Source organism: Acinonyx jubatus, chromosome D4, assembly GCF_027475565.1.
Source record: "Acinonyx jubatus isolate Ajub_Pintada_27869175 chromosome D4, VMU_Ajub_asm_v1.0, whole genome shotgun sequence".
Lineage (NCBI taxonomy): Eukaryota > Metazoa > Chordata > Mammalia > Carnivora > Felidae > Acinonyx > Acinonyx jubatus.
In genome coordinates, this window is record NC_069391.1 from 31,740,165 (window position 1) to 31,758,742 (window position 18,578).

The 18,578-nt window shown below is 37.7% G+C and overlaps 1 protein-coding gene across 1 annotated transcript in view; it reads left to right on the forward strand.

Annotated features, from left to right (window-relative positions):
* The window catches only part of ERP44 (endoplasmic reticulum protein 44), a 93,944-nt gene that overhangs the window by 20,676 nt on the left and 54,690 nt on the right, over window positions 1-18,578 (forward strand). Inside the window, exons 2-3 of the mRNA XM_015068972.3 lie at window positions 16,445-16,517; window positions 18,447-18,486. Of these exons, the coding sequence (XP_014924458.2) occupies window positions 16,445-16,517; window positions 18,447-18,486 (113 nt within the window). The remainder of the gene's footprint in view (window positions 1-16,444; window positions 16,518-18,446; window positions 18,487-18,578) is intronic.

An 18,578-nucleotide genomic window follows, 5' to 3' on the forward strand; every position in this document is an offset into this window, starting at 1 on the left:
TGTCTATTCTGGATCTTTTGCCTTTCTATATGAAATTTAGAAACAGTTTCTTAATATCCACAAAATAAGTTGCTGAGATTTGTATTGAGTTTGCACTGAATCCATAGATCAAGTTGGGAAGAACTGACCTCTTAACAATTTTGAGTTTTCTTATCCATGAACATAGAATAACTCTCCATGTATTTAGTTCTTTGATTTCATTCATCAGAGTTTCATAGTTTTCCTCATGTAGATCTTATACATATTTTGTTAGATTAATACTACGTGTTTCATTTTGGAGGATGCCAATGTAAATGATACTGATAGATAGAAAAGTGATTGACTTTTGTTTATTCATGTCGTATCCTGCAACCTTGCTATAATTGTTTATTAGTTCCAGGAGGTTTCTTTTTTGTTGTTGTTGTTATTGCTTTTGGATTTGCATAGATTATCTATCATCTGCAAACAAAAGCAGTTGTGTTGCTTCCTTCCCAATCTGTGTATGTTTTATTTCCTTTTTTTGTGTCTTATTGCATTAGCTAGGACATCCAGTATGGTCTTGAAAAACAAACATCTTTGCTTTGTACCTGATCTTAATTGGAAAGCTTCAAGTGTCTCACCACTAAGTATGATAGTAGAGGTAGAGGTTCATTAACTAGTTGTGGAAGTTCACTTCTGTTCCTAGGTTACTGAGAATTTTTATCATGAAAGAGTATTATATTTTGTCAGATGCTTTTTCTGCATGTATCAATGTGATCATATGATTTTTCTTCTATAGCCTGTTGATATAATGGATTATATTGAATGATTTTCACATATTGAATTGGCTTTGCATTCCTTGGATAAATCCCCATTTGGTCATGGTATATAATTCTTTTTACCAATTTTGGATTTAGTTTGCTAATATCTTTTTGCATTTATGAGAGAAATTGGTCTATAGTTTTCTCGTAATGTCTTTGTCTGATTTTGGTATTAGAGTAACACTGGCTTCTAGAATGACTTAGGATGTATTTCCTCTACTTCTGTCTTCTCAAAGAGATTATAAAGAATTAAAATTTCTTAAGTGTGTGGTAAAGTTCCCCAGTGAACCCATCTGGGCCTAGTGCTTTCTCTCTTGGAAGGTTGTTGATTTTTGATTGAATTTCTTTAATAGATATAGGCCTATGTAGATAGTCGTCTTCTCCTTGTGTGAGTTTTGGCAGATCGTGTCATTCAAGGAATTGTTCTATTTCCTAGGTTATCAAATTTGTGGACCGAGAGTTGTTCATACTATTTTTTGATTATCCTTTTAATGTCCATGGGATCTGTAGTGTGATGTCCTCTCTTTCATTTCTGATATTAGTAATTTCTGATTATTGATCAGTAATTACTGATTAGCAATTACTGATTGTTCATTCCTTCCCACCAATATATGGGAAAGGTTTTAATATGGGGAACTGGTTACATAGATGTTGGGGGCTGAAAGAGCAAAAAACAAAGACAGTAATAACACTGGGAAGTAGTTCTATGCCTAGACTGAGGGAGATAAGAGATTATCGTCATCAAAAGGTAGGAATTTGAAAGGAAGATCCACAGCGCTGGTGTTCAGAGCTCTGGGGAGGGCAAAGTCAGCTACTGCTTCATGTGAGAAATGTGGAGGAAGGGTCTCCAGAGTTGAGGGAAGTCTAATGCCCATGTTCTCTTCTTGAAAAATCTGCTCATAGACATAATCCACTCAACTGAGATGTAAAGTATGAGTAATCACTGTGTTGAATAAATATGGGTGTTGGAATGTACTCATAAAACACTAAATTCTAGCTATCAAAAATAAGGATAATAGCAAAAACAGGAGGAAGGAATTAGTCAAGACCAAAACATCTGTAGAGAATTATAAAAAACAGAAGGGGTGCTCTGATAAGAATATGGAAATATTTGCTAAAATTGATCCACGTGTGCTTAGACATAGCAATTTAACTCCTAGTTATAGACCCTCAAAAAAATGCTTCTAATATGCATAAAGAAACACATGAATGTTGATGCAGCATCGTTTGTAATAATAAAATCTAGAAATATCCCAAATGTCTATCAGTAGAAATAGATAAATAGTAGTGCTATAGTATGTCCAATAGCAGTTCAATCTATATGTATTACTATGTCTACATAGAAAAGTTACAAAGCGGTACCCTCCCCAGAAGCACCTGGCTCAGACGATTTCATGGATGAATGCTTACAAATACGTAAGAACTTATGAACGCTTGCTCTGTGCTGTATATGAATTCTCAAAATAACACTGTGAAATCATATCACCATCATCATCATCACCCCTTTTTTATAGATGAGGACACTGTGGTCAAAATGATTAATTTGCCCAATGTCAACCACTAGGAAGTGACATATCTAGGATGCAAATCCAGGCAGTCTGCCTCCAAAGGCTCTACTCAACCACTCATCCCTGTGTTACCAAAACTATTTCAACTCACTGTGAAAGGTGAAGCTTATCCAATTTTTGTTTGAAGACCTACATATCTAGTAAAATATCTAAATATCTAGTAAAAGCAGTACCCAAAAGGAGAACTACAGAACAATCTCAACCATTATATTAACACAAATATCCTAGTAAAATATTAGCATATAGAATTTAGTAGAATATTAAATAAATCTGCAACTTGAGCAGATGGAGTTATTCTAAGAAGATAAGGATTATTCACTGTTAGGAAATCTGTTTAAAAATCTTACCATACTGGGGCGCCTGGATGGCTGAGTCGGTTAAGCGTCCAACTTCAGCTCAGGTCATGATCTCATGGTTCGTTCAAGCCCTGCGTCGGGCTCTGTGCTGACATCTCAGAGTCTGGAGTCTCCTTTGGATTCTGTGTCTCTCTCTCTCTCTGTCTGCCCCTCCCCCGCTCACATTCTCTCTCTCTCTCTCTCTCTCTCTCTCTCTCTCTCTCTCTCTCTCTCAAGAATAAATAAACATTAAAAAAAATTTAAAAAAAATCTTAACCTCACTGATCAGAGGAGTAAAAACAAATTATATTGCTTAATTAGTAATTTTTCAAATGATATAGGAAAACATTCTAGAGTAAACAATTTAATATAGAAAGAAAAATAAATATAATAAGTGGAATAAAAAAGAAAACTTGTGTCCCTTTACCTATTCCCATTCCTAACTTCTTTCCCCCTTTCTAGATGTAACCCCTTTGGTGAATATCTGGTAACTCAGATAAAAATTTTTAATGTATTATATAGGTCATCTTATAGCCTTACTTAGCTGAAAAGTAAATAAAAGTTATGTTATTATATACATAATGTTTATTGTCCTTTCAGAGGACTGTAAACTATTTAGTATCATGTGGACTTGCTTTTTTGGGTTGGGGTTGTATAGCTGTCACATAATGTTCCATTAGTTTTATGTGTACAACATAGTGATTCAGCATCTCTGTACATTATGCTCTGCTCACCAGAAGTATAGCTACCATCACCATACAACACTATCACAATACCACTGATTATGTTCTCTATGCTGTACCTTTTACTCTGGTGACTTACTCATTCCATAACTGGAAGCCTCTATCTCCCACTCCCCTTCACCCATTTTGCCCACCCCCAACCTCCTTTTACTCTGGCCACTATCAGTTTAACTTCTCTGTGTTTGTAGGTCTGATTGTACTTTTTGTTTGTTTGTTCATTTGTTTTTTAGATTCATTTTTGGGCAAAATCATATGGTATTTGTTTTTCTCTATCTGGTTTATTTCACTTAGCCTCATATCCTCTAGGTCCATCTTTGTTCCTTCTTTATCTCATGGCAACTAAGAAAAGGGAGACAGAAGTGCACAAGTGAGATAGAGCCCTAAATTTGGATTTCCCTTTAATAAACCGTGGTCATTCCCTGACTACTTTTGGTCAAATTGCTTAGAAAGCTAAAACACTACATGGTAGTGATGGAGATCATGAAGTAATGACCCTTAATATTTATGAAAGCTTTGAGACTATCATGGGGGGAGGGGGAGGGAATTTAGACCAAAGGGGAAAGGACAAATCCATTTGCTTTGCAGACTTAATTTTTTTTTTAATGTTTATTTATTTTTGGGACAGAGAAAGACAGAGCATGAATGGGGGAGGGTCAGAGAGAGAGGGAGACACAGAATCCAAAGCAGGCTCCAGACTCTGAGCTGTCAGCACAGAGCCCAACGCAGGGCTTGAACTCACAGACTGTGAGATCATGACCTGAGCTGAAGTTGGATGCTTAACTGACTGAGCCACCCAGGCGCCCCTTTGCAGACTTAATTAAAACAGTATGTGGGCTATGGGGCAGCCAATGATTCTTTTATCTGGTGATTGAATTACTACAGGTATCCCAGCAATTATGTGGCCTTTCAAAGATTAGTTCTGATTGACATTTAGAATTGGTTTGATCTGAAGGAACAGTACAATTTTGAAGATACAGATTTTTAAGCAGTGGATTAACACATTAGGCCTATATAAAAATGGAATCATTCTTGGGTGGCGCCTGGGTGGCTCAGTCAGTTAAGCATCCGACTCTTGGTTTCCGTTTAGGTCATGATCTTACGGTTGGTGAGTTCAAGCCCCACACCAGGCTCTGTGCTTATAATGCAGAGCCTGCTTGGGATTCTCTCTCTCCCCTCTCTCTCTGCCCTTACCCCACTTGTGCATGTGCTCTCTCTCTCTCCCCCTCAAAATAAATAAACTTAAAAAAAATGGAATCATTCTTGGATTTGTTAATGAAAATATTTTTTATTGTAGAACATAGTACTCAGGGAAAGGAAACCAAAAAGCCTGAGAGTCATTCCAGAACTAGTAAATATGGAAAACAAGAAACTGAAGGTTTTACCAAAGAACAGTTCTTCATTGAAGGTTGTTGACTCACCAAGAAGGGTCAGGGTCATATGTTTAGTAGTGAAATACAGACATTGTTTGATGTATATAGGAGGCATTTTCTTCACTTTGTGCAGTTTAGAAATAAATATGCCACCAGCAGTAATTGGTAAATAAGACAGTTAAAGGATTTAAATTATACAGTTTAGGATATATCAGGGCCTATATGGTATAAACCTTGAAATTTGTTTAAAAAGTAAAAACATTGGCATTTAGTTCACTGTATTATGTTGTATAGTGGCTATCTTCCCCATCCTTCTTCCCCATTTCTTTATGGGTACTTCCTTTTTCTTCCAAATAAACTGCTTGTATTGGACTACTTGTCTCGGGATCTGCTTTGGGGGGAGCCCCAGTGAAGATAAGCTGTCATTTTTCCTATAAAATTTCCTCTCTCTCTCTTTTTTTAAGTAGGCTTCATGCCCAGCATGGAGCCCAGCATGGGGCTTGAACTCACAATCCCGAGATTAAGACCTGAGTTGAGATCAAGAATGTGAGACGCTTAACTGCCTGAGTCACCCGGGTGCCCTTAAAATTTCCTATCTCTTGACATGGCTTCTTGGATCCCCATGGTGTCATTTTGTGTTTTACTCTGTATTCATTGTTTCCTTGTACTAGTTCTTGGGCTTGATGAGATTGAGGTCAGGTTCAGTTTTTTGGGTTAATACTTCGTAAGTGGTGCTTTTTATTTCCTATTGTATCCTATAAAGAAGCATTAATATCTGGTCGTTCCACTTTTGGTAATGTTAAGATTGTTCAGTAACAGTGTCAGTGTAGTTGTCTGCATTAAGATTAACTCAAAGCTTCTCGAAAGCCTAAGCAAAAAGAGCCTATGACATACTGTGTAATTCTCATTGTTTGGTGCCCAGCAGTTGTCTTTTGAGAATGACTTTGCCAGGAACTATGGATGACTTTTCAATTAAAATACTTCAGACAGAGAGAATCTTCTCTTTCTCTTTTTTCAATGTGAAAGAGAATTTAAGTTTGATGATCTTGCTAGATGTTTGTATATATATGCATATATATAATGTTATTCACAACCCTATCCCTAGTGCCTAGTATGGTGCCTAGCATGTATACAGTAGATGACTCAGTGAAATATTTATGGAGTGAATGATCTAACAAAAAAATATATGTACCAACGTGTATGTAGATTCCATTAAGGGAACTTGGTTTCCTGAGGCATCCTGCGTGAGAATTACAATGTAGCACAAGAAGAGTAGTCATAATTTTCTCTCGGCATATATTTGCAAGTATTTGTTCTGGAGACAGTGATGAATGCGATGTTGTCTCACACCACCCTCCCTCCTCCTCCCCCACCCCCCACCTCTGGTTCCAGACTGTGTACAGAAAAAGAAGACAATTCTCATCTTAACTATTCTCCCAATTCCCATGCTTTGTTAGTACCACCATTGCTAGAATTTTAGGTTTTAGAGGAGGGGTATGGGGTGATTTTAAGAGAAAAACCCTTTCCACACATTGAGAAGATCAATCCCATTTCTGAAAGGCTTTGGACTTTTCTGTGAAGGTCAGACTACTACATTGTCTATTCTAGGTAAATTAGTTGATCCCCTTCCTTTTTTTGTTTTTTGTTTTAATTCCAGTACAGTTAACATATCGTCTTGTATTGGGCTCTCATCCCGTTTTTAGAATACAGTGGGGAACCAAACACACAGATGACATCGACTTTTTATTTATTTATTGTTTGTTTGTTTATTTAGAGAGTGCGAGTGGGGGAGGGGCAGAGACAAAGGGAGAAGCTCCATCCAGCAGGCTCCGTGCGGTCAGTGCGAGGCTCGAGCTCCCGAAACTGAGAGACCATGACCCGAGCCAAAATCAAGAGTTGGACACTTAACCAACTGAGCCACCAAGGCACCCCATCAATTTTTTAAAAATGTTTATTTATTTATGTTGATAGAGTAGGGGAGGGACAGAGAGAGAGAATCCCAGGGAGGCTCTGCACTGTCAGCACCCCCGTTTTTTTTTTCTTTTAGTATAGTTGACATAAAATGTTACATTAGTTTCAGGGGTACAACATAGTGGTGGGACAAGTTCATACATTATGCTGTGTTCACCACAAGTGTAGCCACTACCTGTTACTATACAACGCGATTCCAGTGCCGTTGACTGTGCTCCCTATGCTGCGCCTCTTCTGTGACATTCTCATTCCATAACTGGAAGCTGTGTAGCTCCCACTCTCCTTCACCCATTTCCCCCATCCACCTACCCTGTCTCTGATGATAACCATCAGTTCTCTGTATTTATGGGTCTGTTTCTGCTTTTTATTTGTTTCGATCTTTAGGTTCCACATATAAGTGAAGTCACATGATACTTATCTTTCTCTGACTTATGTCACTTAACATAATACCTTCTGGGTTCATCCATGTTGTCACAAATGGCAAGATCTCCTCTTTTTTTTTTTTTTTAATAGCCGAGTAATGTTCCGTTGTGTGTGTGTGTGTGTGTGCGTGCGTGTACACGTACTGTACCTTCTTTATTCCTTCATCTATGGATGGACACTTGGGTTGCTTCAGTATTGTGGCTATAATAATGCTGCAATAAACATAGAAATGCATATTTTTTTTGAATTGGTGTTTTTGTTTTCTTTGGGTAAATACCCGGTAGTGAAACTAATGGATCATACGGCATTTCTGCTTTTAATTTTTGAGGCGCCTCCATAGTGTGTTCTACGGGGACCCCAGCAGCATACATGCTCACCAGCAGTGCACGAGGGTTCCTTTTTATCCACATCCTCACCAGTACTTGTTATTTCTTGTCTTTTTTATTTTAGGCATTCTGACAGTATGCGGAGATATCTCATTGTTTTGATTTGCATTTTCCTGATCATTAGTGATAGTGATCATCTTTTCATATGGCTTTTGGAAAATGTCTGTTCAGGTCCTCTGCCCTTTTCTTTTGAGCTGCAGTCAAGAGTTGGACACTTAACTGACTGAGCCACCCAGGCACCCCTGCCCATTTTTAATCAGATTATTTGGTGTTGGTTTGTTTTGTGTGCTTGTGGGGTGTGATTTTGTTTGTTTGTTTCTTTTTGGTGTTGAGTTGTATAAATTCTTTATATATTTTGGATATTAACCCCTTACCAGATATATAATTTTTAAATATCTTCTCCTATTTAGTAGGTTGCCTTTTGTTGACCATTTCCTTCCCTGTGCAAAAGCTTTTTATTTTGATGTAGTCCCAATAGTTTGTTTTTGTTTCCCTTGCCTTGGGGAAAAATGTTGCAAAGGCCAGTGTGAGAAATTACTGCCTGTGCTGTCTTCTAGGATTTTTATGGTTTTGGGTCTCACATTTAGGTCTTTAATCCATTTTGAGTTTATTTTTGTGTATATTGTAAGAAAGTGGTTCAATCTCATTATTTTGCATGTAGCTGTCCAATTTTCCCAGCACCGTTTATTGGAGAGACTGTGTTTTCCCCATTGTATACTCTTGTCCCCTTAGTCATGGGTTAATTGGCCAGGTACTTGTGGGTTTATTTCTTAGCTCTCTATTCTGTTCCATTGATCTATGTCTATTTTTGTGTCAGTACCATACTGTTTTGATTAGTGAAGCTTTGTAGTACATTGTGAAATGACATCAGTTTTTTTTTTTTTTTAATGTTTATTTATTTTTGAGACAGAGAGAGACAGAGCATGAACGGGGGAGGGTCAGAGAGAGGGACACACAGAATCTGAAGCAGCCTCCAGGCTCTGAGCTGTCAGCACAGAGCCCAACGTGGGGCTTGAACTCACGGACCACGAGATCATGACCTGAGCCAAAGTCGGACGCTTAACCGACTGAGCCACCCAGACGCCCCGAAATGACATCAGTTTTAATGGAAACCCATGCTTGATCAAATAACTAATGTGCAAGAAAAAATATGAATTGCAACAATATATTTTTATTTTCTATTGTTGTTTCTACTGGCAGAATTTGAGTTTAGGGATTATATTACCTACATTTGAATTATTCTTTGGGTATAGAATTTATTTTCCCAAACATGTCTGCACCCACCATATTTTGACTTATTTAATGAGGAATGGTATAATTTTTCTAATGTTTCTTTATAAAAGCAGACTGGTTCTGACTTGTCCAAAATTTGTGTCATTTGGCCAAAGGTTGTATCACTGAGCAGTTGAGGGTTAAAGTAGCTTGCCAGGGTTATTCTATACTTAGCTCTATTTTTCCCCTCTCTTTGAACTTCTAGTTCATTATAATGCTTCTGGGAATACTAACAGTGAGATGTGCCTCAATTGATACACAGCTTCAAGGCTCTTACAGTGCTTGTCAGCCTCAGTCTTTTCTCTCTGGGGACCTTTCATATCTCTTAGCTCCTTGCAGACGACTGAAAAATCTCTATGCTTCTGTTGCCTGCCAGCTTAATGCAAAACTGAGAGTCAGAGAAGTGGCCCCAGGGAGGAGAAGCAGCCTGGGTCCCATGGCATCAGGACTTCAGGTAGTAGGCTGGTTTGTCAATTTGGATTAGAATGGAAAAGAGCTGTTGCCTCGTACATTACTTATTTCTTGCTATAGGAGAGACATAGTGTGTAAAGGGCTTTGAGAGTCTCCTAACAGAAAGGCAGGAAAATGAAAGATTTAGCAAAAATACACTGAGCTATTACTGCAGAATGCCTAGCAGATGTAATGTCAATTGAGAACGGTAATGCCACATGGAAGGAAACATTCTCTATTAAAGCTTCCATTTTATGCCAGTAATTTTCATGCAGAAATCTCTATTCAAGCAGAAGGCACTTTAAAAAATTAACATCTTTGTAAATTTCTAATAAGATTACAGATTCCACATTTTTCTAAAATCACAGTAATTTGCATGTCAATACAGACTTTTCACAAATGAGTCTTACATGTTCTTGTGTTCATATTTGAGGACCATAAACATTGTACAGAGTTTGAAATGGGTTTACATACTTGCTTGGAGAGTTGGAGCCTTTGCTGTCTAAAGCAGTGCTGCTTTGTCCAACTTCAGCTCAGGTCATGGTCTCGCAGTTTGTGAGTTCGAACCCCGCATTGGGCTCTGTGCTGACAGCTCAGAGCCTGGAACCTGCTTCAGATTCTGTGTCTCTCTCTCTCTCTGTCCCTCCCCCACTCACTCCCTCTCACCCTCCCCCCTCAAAAATAAAATAAACATTAAAAAAAATTTTTTTAAAGCTGTGCTTCTTAAACTTTGTGCATAGGAATCACTTGGGGATCTTGTTAAAGTGGAGATTCTGATTCAGTAGGTCTGGGGCCTGATAGTCTGCATTTCTCACAAGCTCCCAACTGATGCCAGTGCTCCTGGTTCAGGAGCTATTTGAATAGCAAGGTTTTAAGGTATTCAGCTTTAAAAGAAACACTTCTTGTTTTCTAAACTCATCAAATTATGGTAATAAAACATTTAAGGCAAAGCCTAGCAAATGCTTTGTGACTATAAATCTTGCTAACAGAAATAATACCCAATCACCTCTTCTGCCTGATAGTTTATTAGATTCTGGTCCTAAAATAAGACAATATAAGAAATATTAGAAGTTTATCCACTAATGTAACATGGCTATTCTTGTTTATTTTTGAGAGAGAGAGTGTTCATGCGTGCAAGCATGAGTTGGGGAGGGCGAGGAGAGGGACAGAGAGAATCCCAAGCAGGCTCCATGCTGTCAGCGCAGAGCCCAAGGCAGGGCTCGATCTCATGAACTGTCAGATCATGACCTGAGCTGAAATCAAGAGTCGGACACTTAACCAACTAAGCCACCCAGGTGCCCTTGCTATTCTTAAATGAGGGTGCTGAAGTGCTATGTGCTGAAGTGTCTAGAAATCACATCAGAGTATACCTGTAGGGGAACCTGAAGAAGGTATGCCTAGGAACTCAGGACAGCACTTAGTGATGTAGAGGGCTTTCTGCAGGAGGCAGGAAGATCACTTCTGAGGTTCACTCTAAATTTGGCTCTAAATAATTACCTAGTAGTGTGCTCTTCACCATTACATAATTAAAAACAAATTTTAATAGGCTTCATTCTTATTTGATAACCTTATTATCCTCAAACATGTTAAAAGTGTTGGCTGTTCCCATTTCTGAACTTCTTTCCCCCATTTCTCACCTCCAGCACCCTCCCTCTAAATTCTTAGTGTATTAACATCATCTATCTTCTCATTCACTTTGTATGTATTTGAGTACTCACTGTATACAAATAGGGTGTCGTAGTAAATGGATCTGTGGTATACAAAATTGAATAAGGTGCAGTCTCTTTTTCAAGGTACTCAGTCTCCTGAAGGAGGTATGATAGCACAAGTAATCAGTGTGAATAATAATCTGTTAGCACCCTCCAGAAAGTGCTCTGTGGGTTCAGAAGAGAAATGAATCACTGGGTTCTGGGATCATCAGGAAAGCCCTCATAGAAAAGATAGCTTTTGAATTAGGTCTTGAGAACTAGATAGCCCTTCCTAGCTGTTCCAGGCAGGACATTGTAAGAAGAAACTGCACAAGGAAAGTATGGATGCAAGAGAATAAGGAGACACATTTTAGTAATTGCATGTACTATAGACCCCTTGCATTTTGGATTCATAACTTCAGGATTTGTATTGTCCGTTTGTGAGTGACCATTGAAGGGTTTTCCTGAGCTACTGATTTTATTCCCTTGTGAAGAGCCTCGTATATCAAGTCCGTGGGTGAGGTTAGTAATTGGTTCAGCAGCATTCGTATCTGTATCCATCTTTATTCTTTTCTCTTATTTCCTTTTACTGTATTTCGTGTGGGAAGACATTACATACTTATTAATAATTTGGGATTTGCGAGGAGCTTGTTATAATTCCTTTCCATTGCCAAAGGTCTCCTGCCAGTATGGTGACCATATAATTTATTGCCCAAACTGGGACCCACTTGAAAGGAATTGTGCTGTTAGTGATATTCCATTGCAACCAGGCATAAACTGGGTTTGTCTCAAGCAAGCGAGAGTATATGGCCAACTAGAACATTCCTGTTAGTTGGAGGATGGGATATGAATGGGGAGCAGTAGGATGTTATTTAGGAAAGCGAGTTTGTGGATGGTCCTAAATGCCAGGTTCAAGGTTTAGGCTTTTATACTGTAGGCAGAGAAAAACCCTTGGAGGTTTTTTTGTTTGGTTGGTTTTGTTCTTGTATTCTTTTGGCAGAGGGTTTGATATATGCAAAGCAGCTTTTGGAAGGAGGAGTCTGGCCTCTGTGGGCAGATTAGATTGAAGGGAAATGCTCGATTTAGGGAGTGCCATAGTATTCCCTTTAAGGATATATTTGAACAGTAGCCACTCAAATGGTCTTCATGTATAAGGAAAAATTGGTAATTTATATTTATTTGTATAATTATGAACAGAGAAGCTTTAATAATTCACTTCCAATATATGTTATTACTGATGTTAGCTCATACTTCTGAAGAAGATCCTGTGGGATTAGCATCTTGTTCAGTTAATGTTTTCTCAAAAGAGGAACAGTACTGGGTTTAGCAGTGAGCGCTAGAACATTTTGTCTGCACTAGTGTTATGCATATATTTACCTTAATATTTTAACAATTAAAATTTTAGTTAACACTGAGAGTGCTTAATAAAAATATCTTCACAAAATTTATTTCTAAAAAACTATCTTTTGCCATGTAACCAATCTTTTATTGTATCTTGTTTCAACCTGATATCTAATCCAGAGAAGGTTTTAATTTCCACTAGCATGCATCTCGCCTTTTTCTATCCCCACCCCATGGAATGGGTGAAACTTTTGAGAAAGGAAAGTTTTTTTTTTTTAAGTTTATTTTACTTTTTAATTTATTTAATTTTGAGAGAGAGTGCAAGCAGGGGAGGGGCAGGGAGAGAGGGAGACAGAAGATCCAAAGCGGGCTGTGCACTGACAGCAGCTAGCCCAGTGAGGGGCTCACAGTCACAAGCTGCGAGATCATGACCTGAGCCAAAGTCAGATGCTCGCTCTACTGAATCACCAAGGTACCCCGAAAAGGAAAGTTATTTTTTACCAGGAGAATCAGACAGCTATTCATGGAAGAGGAAGTCAGTCTTTGAAGGATTGATTCTGCAGTAGTGGAGAAGAGAACTTTCCAGGTAGAGGAAACTATGTATGCAAAGAAGAGGAAGCAGAAAAATTGTGGGGTGTGCTTGGGGAAAAGCAACTGACTGCTGGGTGGCTTCAGATGTGCTATGGAAATAACAGCTGGCACACTGGCATCACTAGCCAGTTACGTGGTCATGGAGGACACAGGGAAATTGAAGAAAAGGAATGCTTTTTTTATTCTTTTTTAAATCTTCTTTAATGTTTATTTTTGAGACAGAGACAGAGTGCTGGTGGGGGAGGGGCAAAGGGAGTAGTAGACATGGATTCAAAAACAGGCTCCAGGCTCTGAGCTGTCAGCACAGAGCTGGGTGGGGGGCTCGAACTCACAAGCTGTGAGGTCATGACCTGAGCTGAAGTTGGACACTTAACCAACTGAGCCACCCAGGTGCCCCAGGAAAGGAAAGCTTTTTAATTCCCAAGGATTTCTTAACTTTTAGAAACCTTTTTTTTTTTTTTAAGTTTATTTATTTTGAGAGAAAGAGCACAAGTCGGGCAGATAGGGAGAGAGAGAGAATCTCAAGCAGGCTCCATGCTGTCAGCACAGAGCCGGGCATGGGGCTCTATCTCACCGTGAGATCCTGACCTGTGCCGAAATCAAGAGTCAGATGCTTAACCAGCTGTGCCACCCAGACACCTCTTAAAAAACCTGCTAAGGGTAGAAAATACTCTTGTTGAAGAACCTTCTATTTAAAGGTAGCCTATCACCCTTTTTTTTTTTTTTTTTGATGAATTAAGGTGCAATACCATTTTTTACCGATGGGCCTTTTATGTAATAAGATCATGTCACTAGACACATCTCAGAGTGAAATGTTTAATATTTGGTACTTATTGCATGTGGATGGAGTTATGTAGTGACTTCTAGATGATTGGAGATTCTTCTCTGTTGGCAAGAAAAAGAGGTAATGAACTGAAGAGAATGACCAACTTGTAAAATATTTCCTAAGTTTATGTCTGTGTATTTACATATGTTGTCTAAATATTTCATCATTAGAGGGTAATATTCTCCATGTCTGTTAAGATCTTCCATATTCAAAATGTCTTTGTAGGTTTTTGCCGTTTCTTTGAAAGAAAATACATTTAAAAGTTTACTTCAAGTCTTAACTTTTAGATGAATGATTACCCTCCTCTCTTCCTGGTTTAGAGCTACTTGTCTTTATTTTACTTAAGCACTATAGAATTTGACACATGAAGATGTTTCCCTGGAAGAATTCTGTTTAGGCTTAGGGCTGACATGAAAAGAAACAATTTGTCAGACTAGTGGAGCTTGCTAACAATTCAAATGAACAGCCTGTCTTTTCCTTTACACTACATATTAATAAAAATGTTAATGATAAAACACCTCCTTTACACCCTACAGGGTGCAGAGATGATTGGGTCAGAGACTGTTTTCTTGCTTTGGGCCCTCTTAAACACAGCTGCTAGCTGAATGTGGCTTATCAGTTGCATGGTTATTGGTGCCATGTTTCTAAAGTAACAGGTATTTAACGCAGCCAGGTTGCGTGTTGCCTCAATTTTTTTATTATCTGGCATTTAGATACTTTTGCCATGTAAATATTTCAAAGTAGAAAGCAGTTAAATTTAGAATATACTTCTTTATAAACGTACTTTGATGGATAAGTAACTCTTCAAAAATGGGGTTACTTAGATCATACAACTGAAGACTGTTATCTGTATTTAACATTTTTCTCCCCTCCTTACTACCACAATTTTGAGAGCTCCTGATGGTAGAGCATACCATGCCTTATGCATTTGTGCCCTTGGTACCTAGTAGATACTTCATAAATGTCAAGTTATTTAATGATGACTTTGATAAAGACCAACTTTGTTGCTTAATTGTATATTTTTGCTTCACCTTCTTGAATTTTTCTTCAACACACAATTCACTCTAAAATTTTGTATCAGTATATCTGGATTTCTTAAACACAAAACAGGCTCAAATGGAGTTACTTATGCTAAGCCCCGTGCTACCAAACTAAGACTTAATTACAGTTTTAGCTCTCCCAGAAATGGAATTTTAAACCAGTCAGCCAAGAAATACCTGATCAGCACTAGTTAGGTAATATGCCTAATAGACTTCTGCCATCCCCAAAAGGAAAGTGACTTTCAATGACCAACCCACTTTTTTTTTTTTTTTTTTTTTTTTTTGCCTAGTAAAACTTCCTTCTTCCCACTCCTTTTTTTTTAACTTTATTTTTGAGAGCGACAGAGAGAGTGAGAGTAGGGGAGGAGCAGAGAAAGGGGGAGAATCTTAAGCAGGCCCCGTGCTGTCAGCGCAGAACCCAACATGGGGCTCAATCTCACAAACCGTGAGATCACTCAACTGATTGAGGTACCCAGGCACGCCTCTAGTTAATTTTTAAGGTGTTAAAAATGATGCAAGTAGTTATATATGTCAAACATTCAGCGGTTTTAACTTACGTAGCTTACTTTTAGTAGAGTATAATTTATTGGTTACTAGCAGAAATAGTAGTCCACTGTTGGCTACTCAATTTTGGTAACTTGAGAATAAGGCTAGTGCTGTTTGGCTTTTTCTAAGAAAATAATGAATGTATAGAGATATTTCAGATAATTAGCTGGGCTTGCTTGCATATCAGCATCAACATGGCTCTTTGTACCATTCAGAAATTGAATTGTTGGTGAAGTAAAAATTTTTCGAGTGGTAACTGTAGTGATTACTACAGCGTCTGTGAAATGGGTGGGCAGGGGAGTAGCCATCAGTGCCTTACCAGGACCCCTGACATTAGTTGTCATTCAATAGCTGTGGTTCAGTGAATGGATTTCCTTAAACACAAGGTGTATTAAAGATGGAACCTAAAAATAAAATACACTAAGTATACTGCCTTTTAAACTAAGTGAACAGTTGCTAGTTTAAAGTTGAATCTTGTATTTATTTTGCAGATGGCAAGCTAATACTGTCTTTGATAAACTTGAAATTTGGTTTAATGTTTTGGAAGCAGAAAATTCTTACTCTCTTTTAAGAGCCTGTCCCTTGACACATTGTTATCACCAGTATGTGAGATGAGGCAAGAAAGGCTTCTGGTTCACAACTTAAAAGTCTTTCTTGAATTCTTATCTTTATCATTTTGTTTTATCTTAGAAACATGGTAGGGATAGAGTCAGTAAACTTAGCTTTAGTTTGTATTCCCTCAAAATTGATAGTAAGCCAGTACATTTTTTTCTTGTTGTTCCGTAAAGTTCTTGAAATATTAATTTAAGAGAATGAAAAAATTCTTAATTTCTCAATTGTTTAGAAACAATTGCTTTTGTGTTTTTGGATGTATAGGAAGTCTTATTTATTTGATCAGTTTCTAGGCTTAAGAAGTTAGTATTTCCCCTGTTTCACTGATCTAGTGAAGGGTTAAAATAAAAATAAAGATAATAAAAATTAAAACCAATTGATCGATGATTTTGTAAATAACAAGTGGAACCAACTTTATGCATAAATTTTCTTTTTATTAGACTTTCTGCAATATTTACCTTTTGTGGAAACATTTATTAATTTCACATTTTTAAAATTTCCAGGTAACTTGGGTTTTTACTCCTGTAACAACTGAAATAACAAGTCTTGATACAGAAAATATAGATGACATTTTAAGTAAGTACCTTGACATTTTTAAAGTACACTTTTCTTCTTTATAAAGAGTTACTTTATATACAAAAACAAAGTTAAATCCCAATTACTAGAACAGTTTGAGGAGCTGGCATTCTGATTATTTCCATGGTTTACTGAATTAACAAAACACTTTTGGTTTTGATTTTCAGTAAAATTTCTTAAAATGTGTATGTCTCCTTTATGTGTTACAAATAAACTTTAATCTCATTTTATTTCTTTGTCTTGTCATAAATGCCACCTTAACAATTCGTATTTTGCTAGAGCCTACTTAGATTAGAGGCCAGGAGTCTCCACTGTGCAGTACTAAAAGTTTGTGGTCTTAGGACACAGTCTAGACATCTTTTGTCTTTTTTAACTTTTGACTAATTCACTGACTCTGATATCTTTTATTGTCATTGCTCCAATTAAGTGTTTTACTGACTGCTTGTTTGCTGTCAGTGTGATTGTGGATACAATTAACTTGCAGGGAAAAGATTTCTTTTTTAAAAGTAGTAGAGGGAAGGTGAACACATGGTTGATGGAAAAATCACAATTTAGGAGATTTAAGAAAATGTACAATGCATAAATGATTTCTACCTTCTTCATTTTAAAAGCCCTCCACTGGTTTAAGCAGAACAAAACCAAAAATAATAAAAGTGAAAAGAGTTATTCTTGAGCCTCATATGCTGTTTTGTGTTCTTGGAACTGGTTTTAAATGCTAAAATGTCTGTTCCTACACTGTGGGATCTCTTTAGAGCAATGGTCTGTAACCTTTAGCATGCATGAGTTACCTGGAGGACTTAATAATATCCGGACTGCTAGGCCTGGCTCCAAGTTTCTAATAGAAACTGCTAGACCCCACCTGAGAATTTGCATTTCTGTAAGTTTCTACATGCTGCAGGTGCTTCTGGTCCAGGGAGTGCAGTTTGTGAACCACTGCTTTAAATGAAGAAGCAAGTGGATAAAAAGTGCTTTGAAGGTAAAAAAGGAAGAAGAGAATTGAAACTTACAAAAAATTCTCCTTTCATTTTTCAAATTCTAGAATAACTTTTATTTTTGTGAGTGAGTGAATTTATCTAAGTTTCTCTGTAGTACGTTTAGTCTCCTGTCTTCACATCCTCATATGCAGATGATACTAAGTTATTTTGGCAACAGAGAAGAGCTGTTAAATGGATTGGAAATAGAACATGTACATGTTTTGCAACTTTATTGGTTGTAGATTTCTTGTTGCAATTAGGTGGGACATCTGAGCTGTACAAGAGCTTTACACATAGCTTAGTTACACAGGTCTTTTCTGTGAAATAGAATTTTCTTGCAGAGTCACTTCTTGGTTTATTCATGTATATGGGAGATCAAAAACTAGATTGTTAAAGCCCAGATCATTCCACTTCACTTTTTTAAATGTTTATTTATTTTTGAGAGGGAGGGAGGGAGAGAGACAGACGAAGAGACAGAGAGACAGAGCACAAGTGGGGGAGGGGCAGAGAAAGAGGGAGATACAGAATCCGAAGCAGGCTCCAAGTTCTGAGCTGTCAGTACAGAGCCCGATGTGGGGCTCGAACCCACGAACTGTGAGATCACGACCTGAGCCGAAGTTGGCCACTTAACTGACTGAGTCACCCAGGTGTCCCTCCATTTCACTTTTAATGAGTTAGTGGCTTACTTACCTGATCTGGGTTTGATTCTTCTTTTGCTTTATATTCATTCAGTGAAGGTATAAAGATGGAGAATATAGAGAGAAGGATCAGGGATTCCCACAAATTATGTAACCTATCCATGACCCTGTGTGCGGGTTTCTTAATTGTTATTGTGTATTTTTAGTGGGCCTTTACTTAAATGGGAAGAAGACCATGAGGAAAACCAAATCTTGGATTATGTCAGTTACAAAGACATAATTAACTTAGGTTGTTTGGTTTTGTTTTTCAATTTCAGACAATGCTGATGTTGCTTTAGTAAATTTTTATGCTGACTGGTAAGTAATAATCTTATTTTTGTTTTTTGCGGGGGGAGGGGTAATGAAGTTGCATCTTTTAGTTTTTTTCTTTCATCTTGCTACGGGTGTAT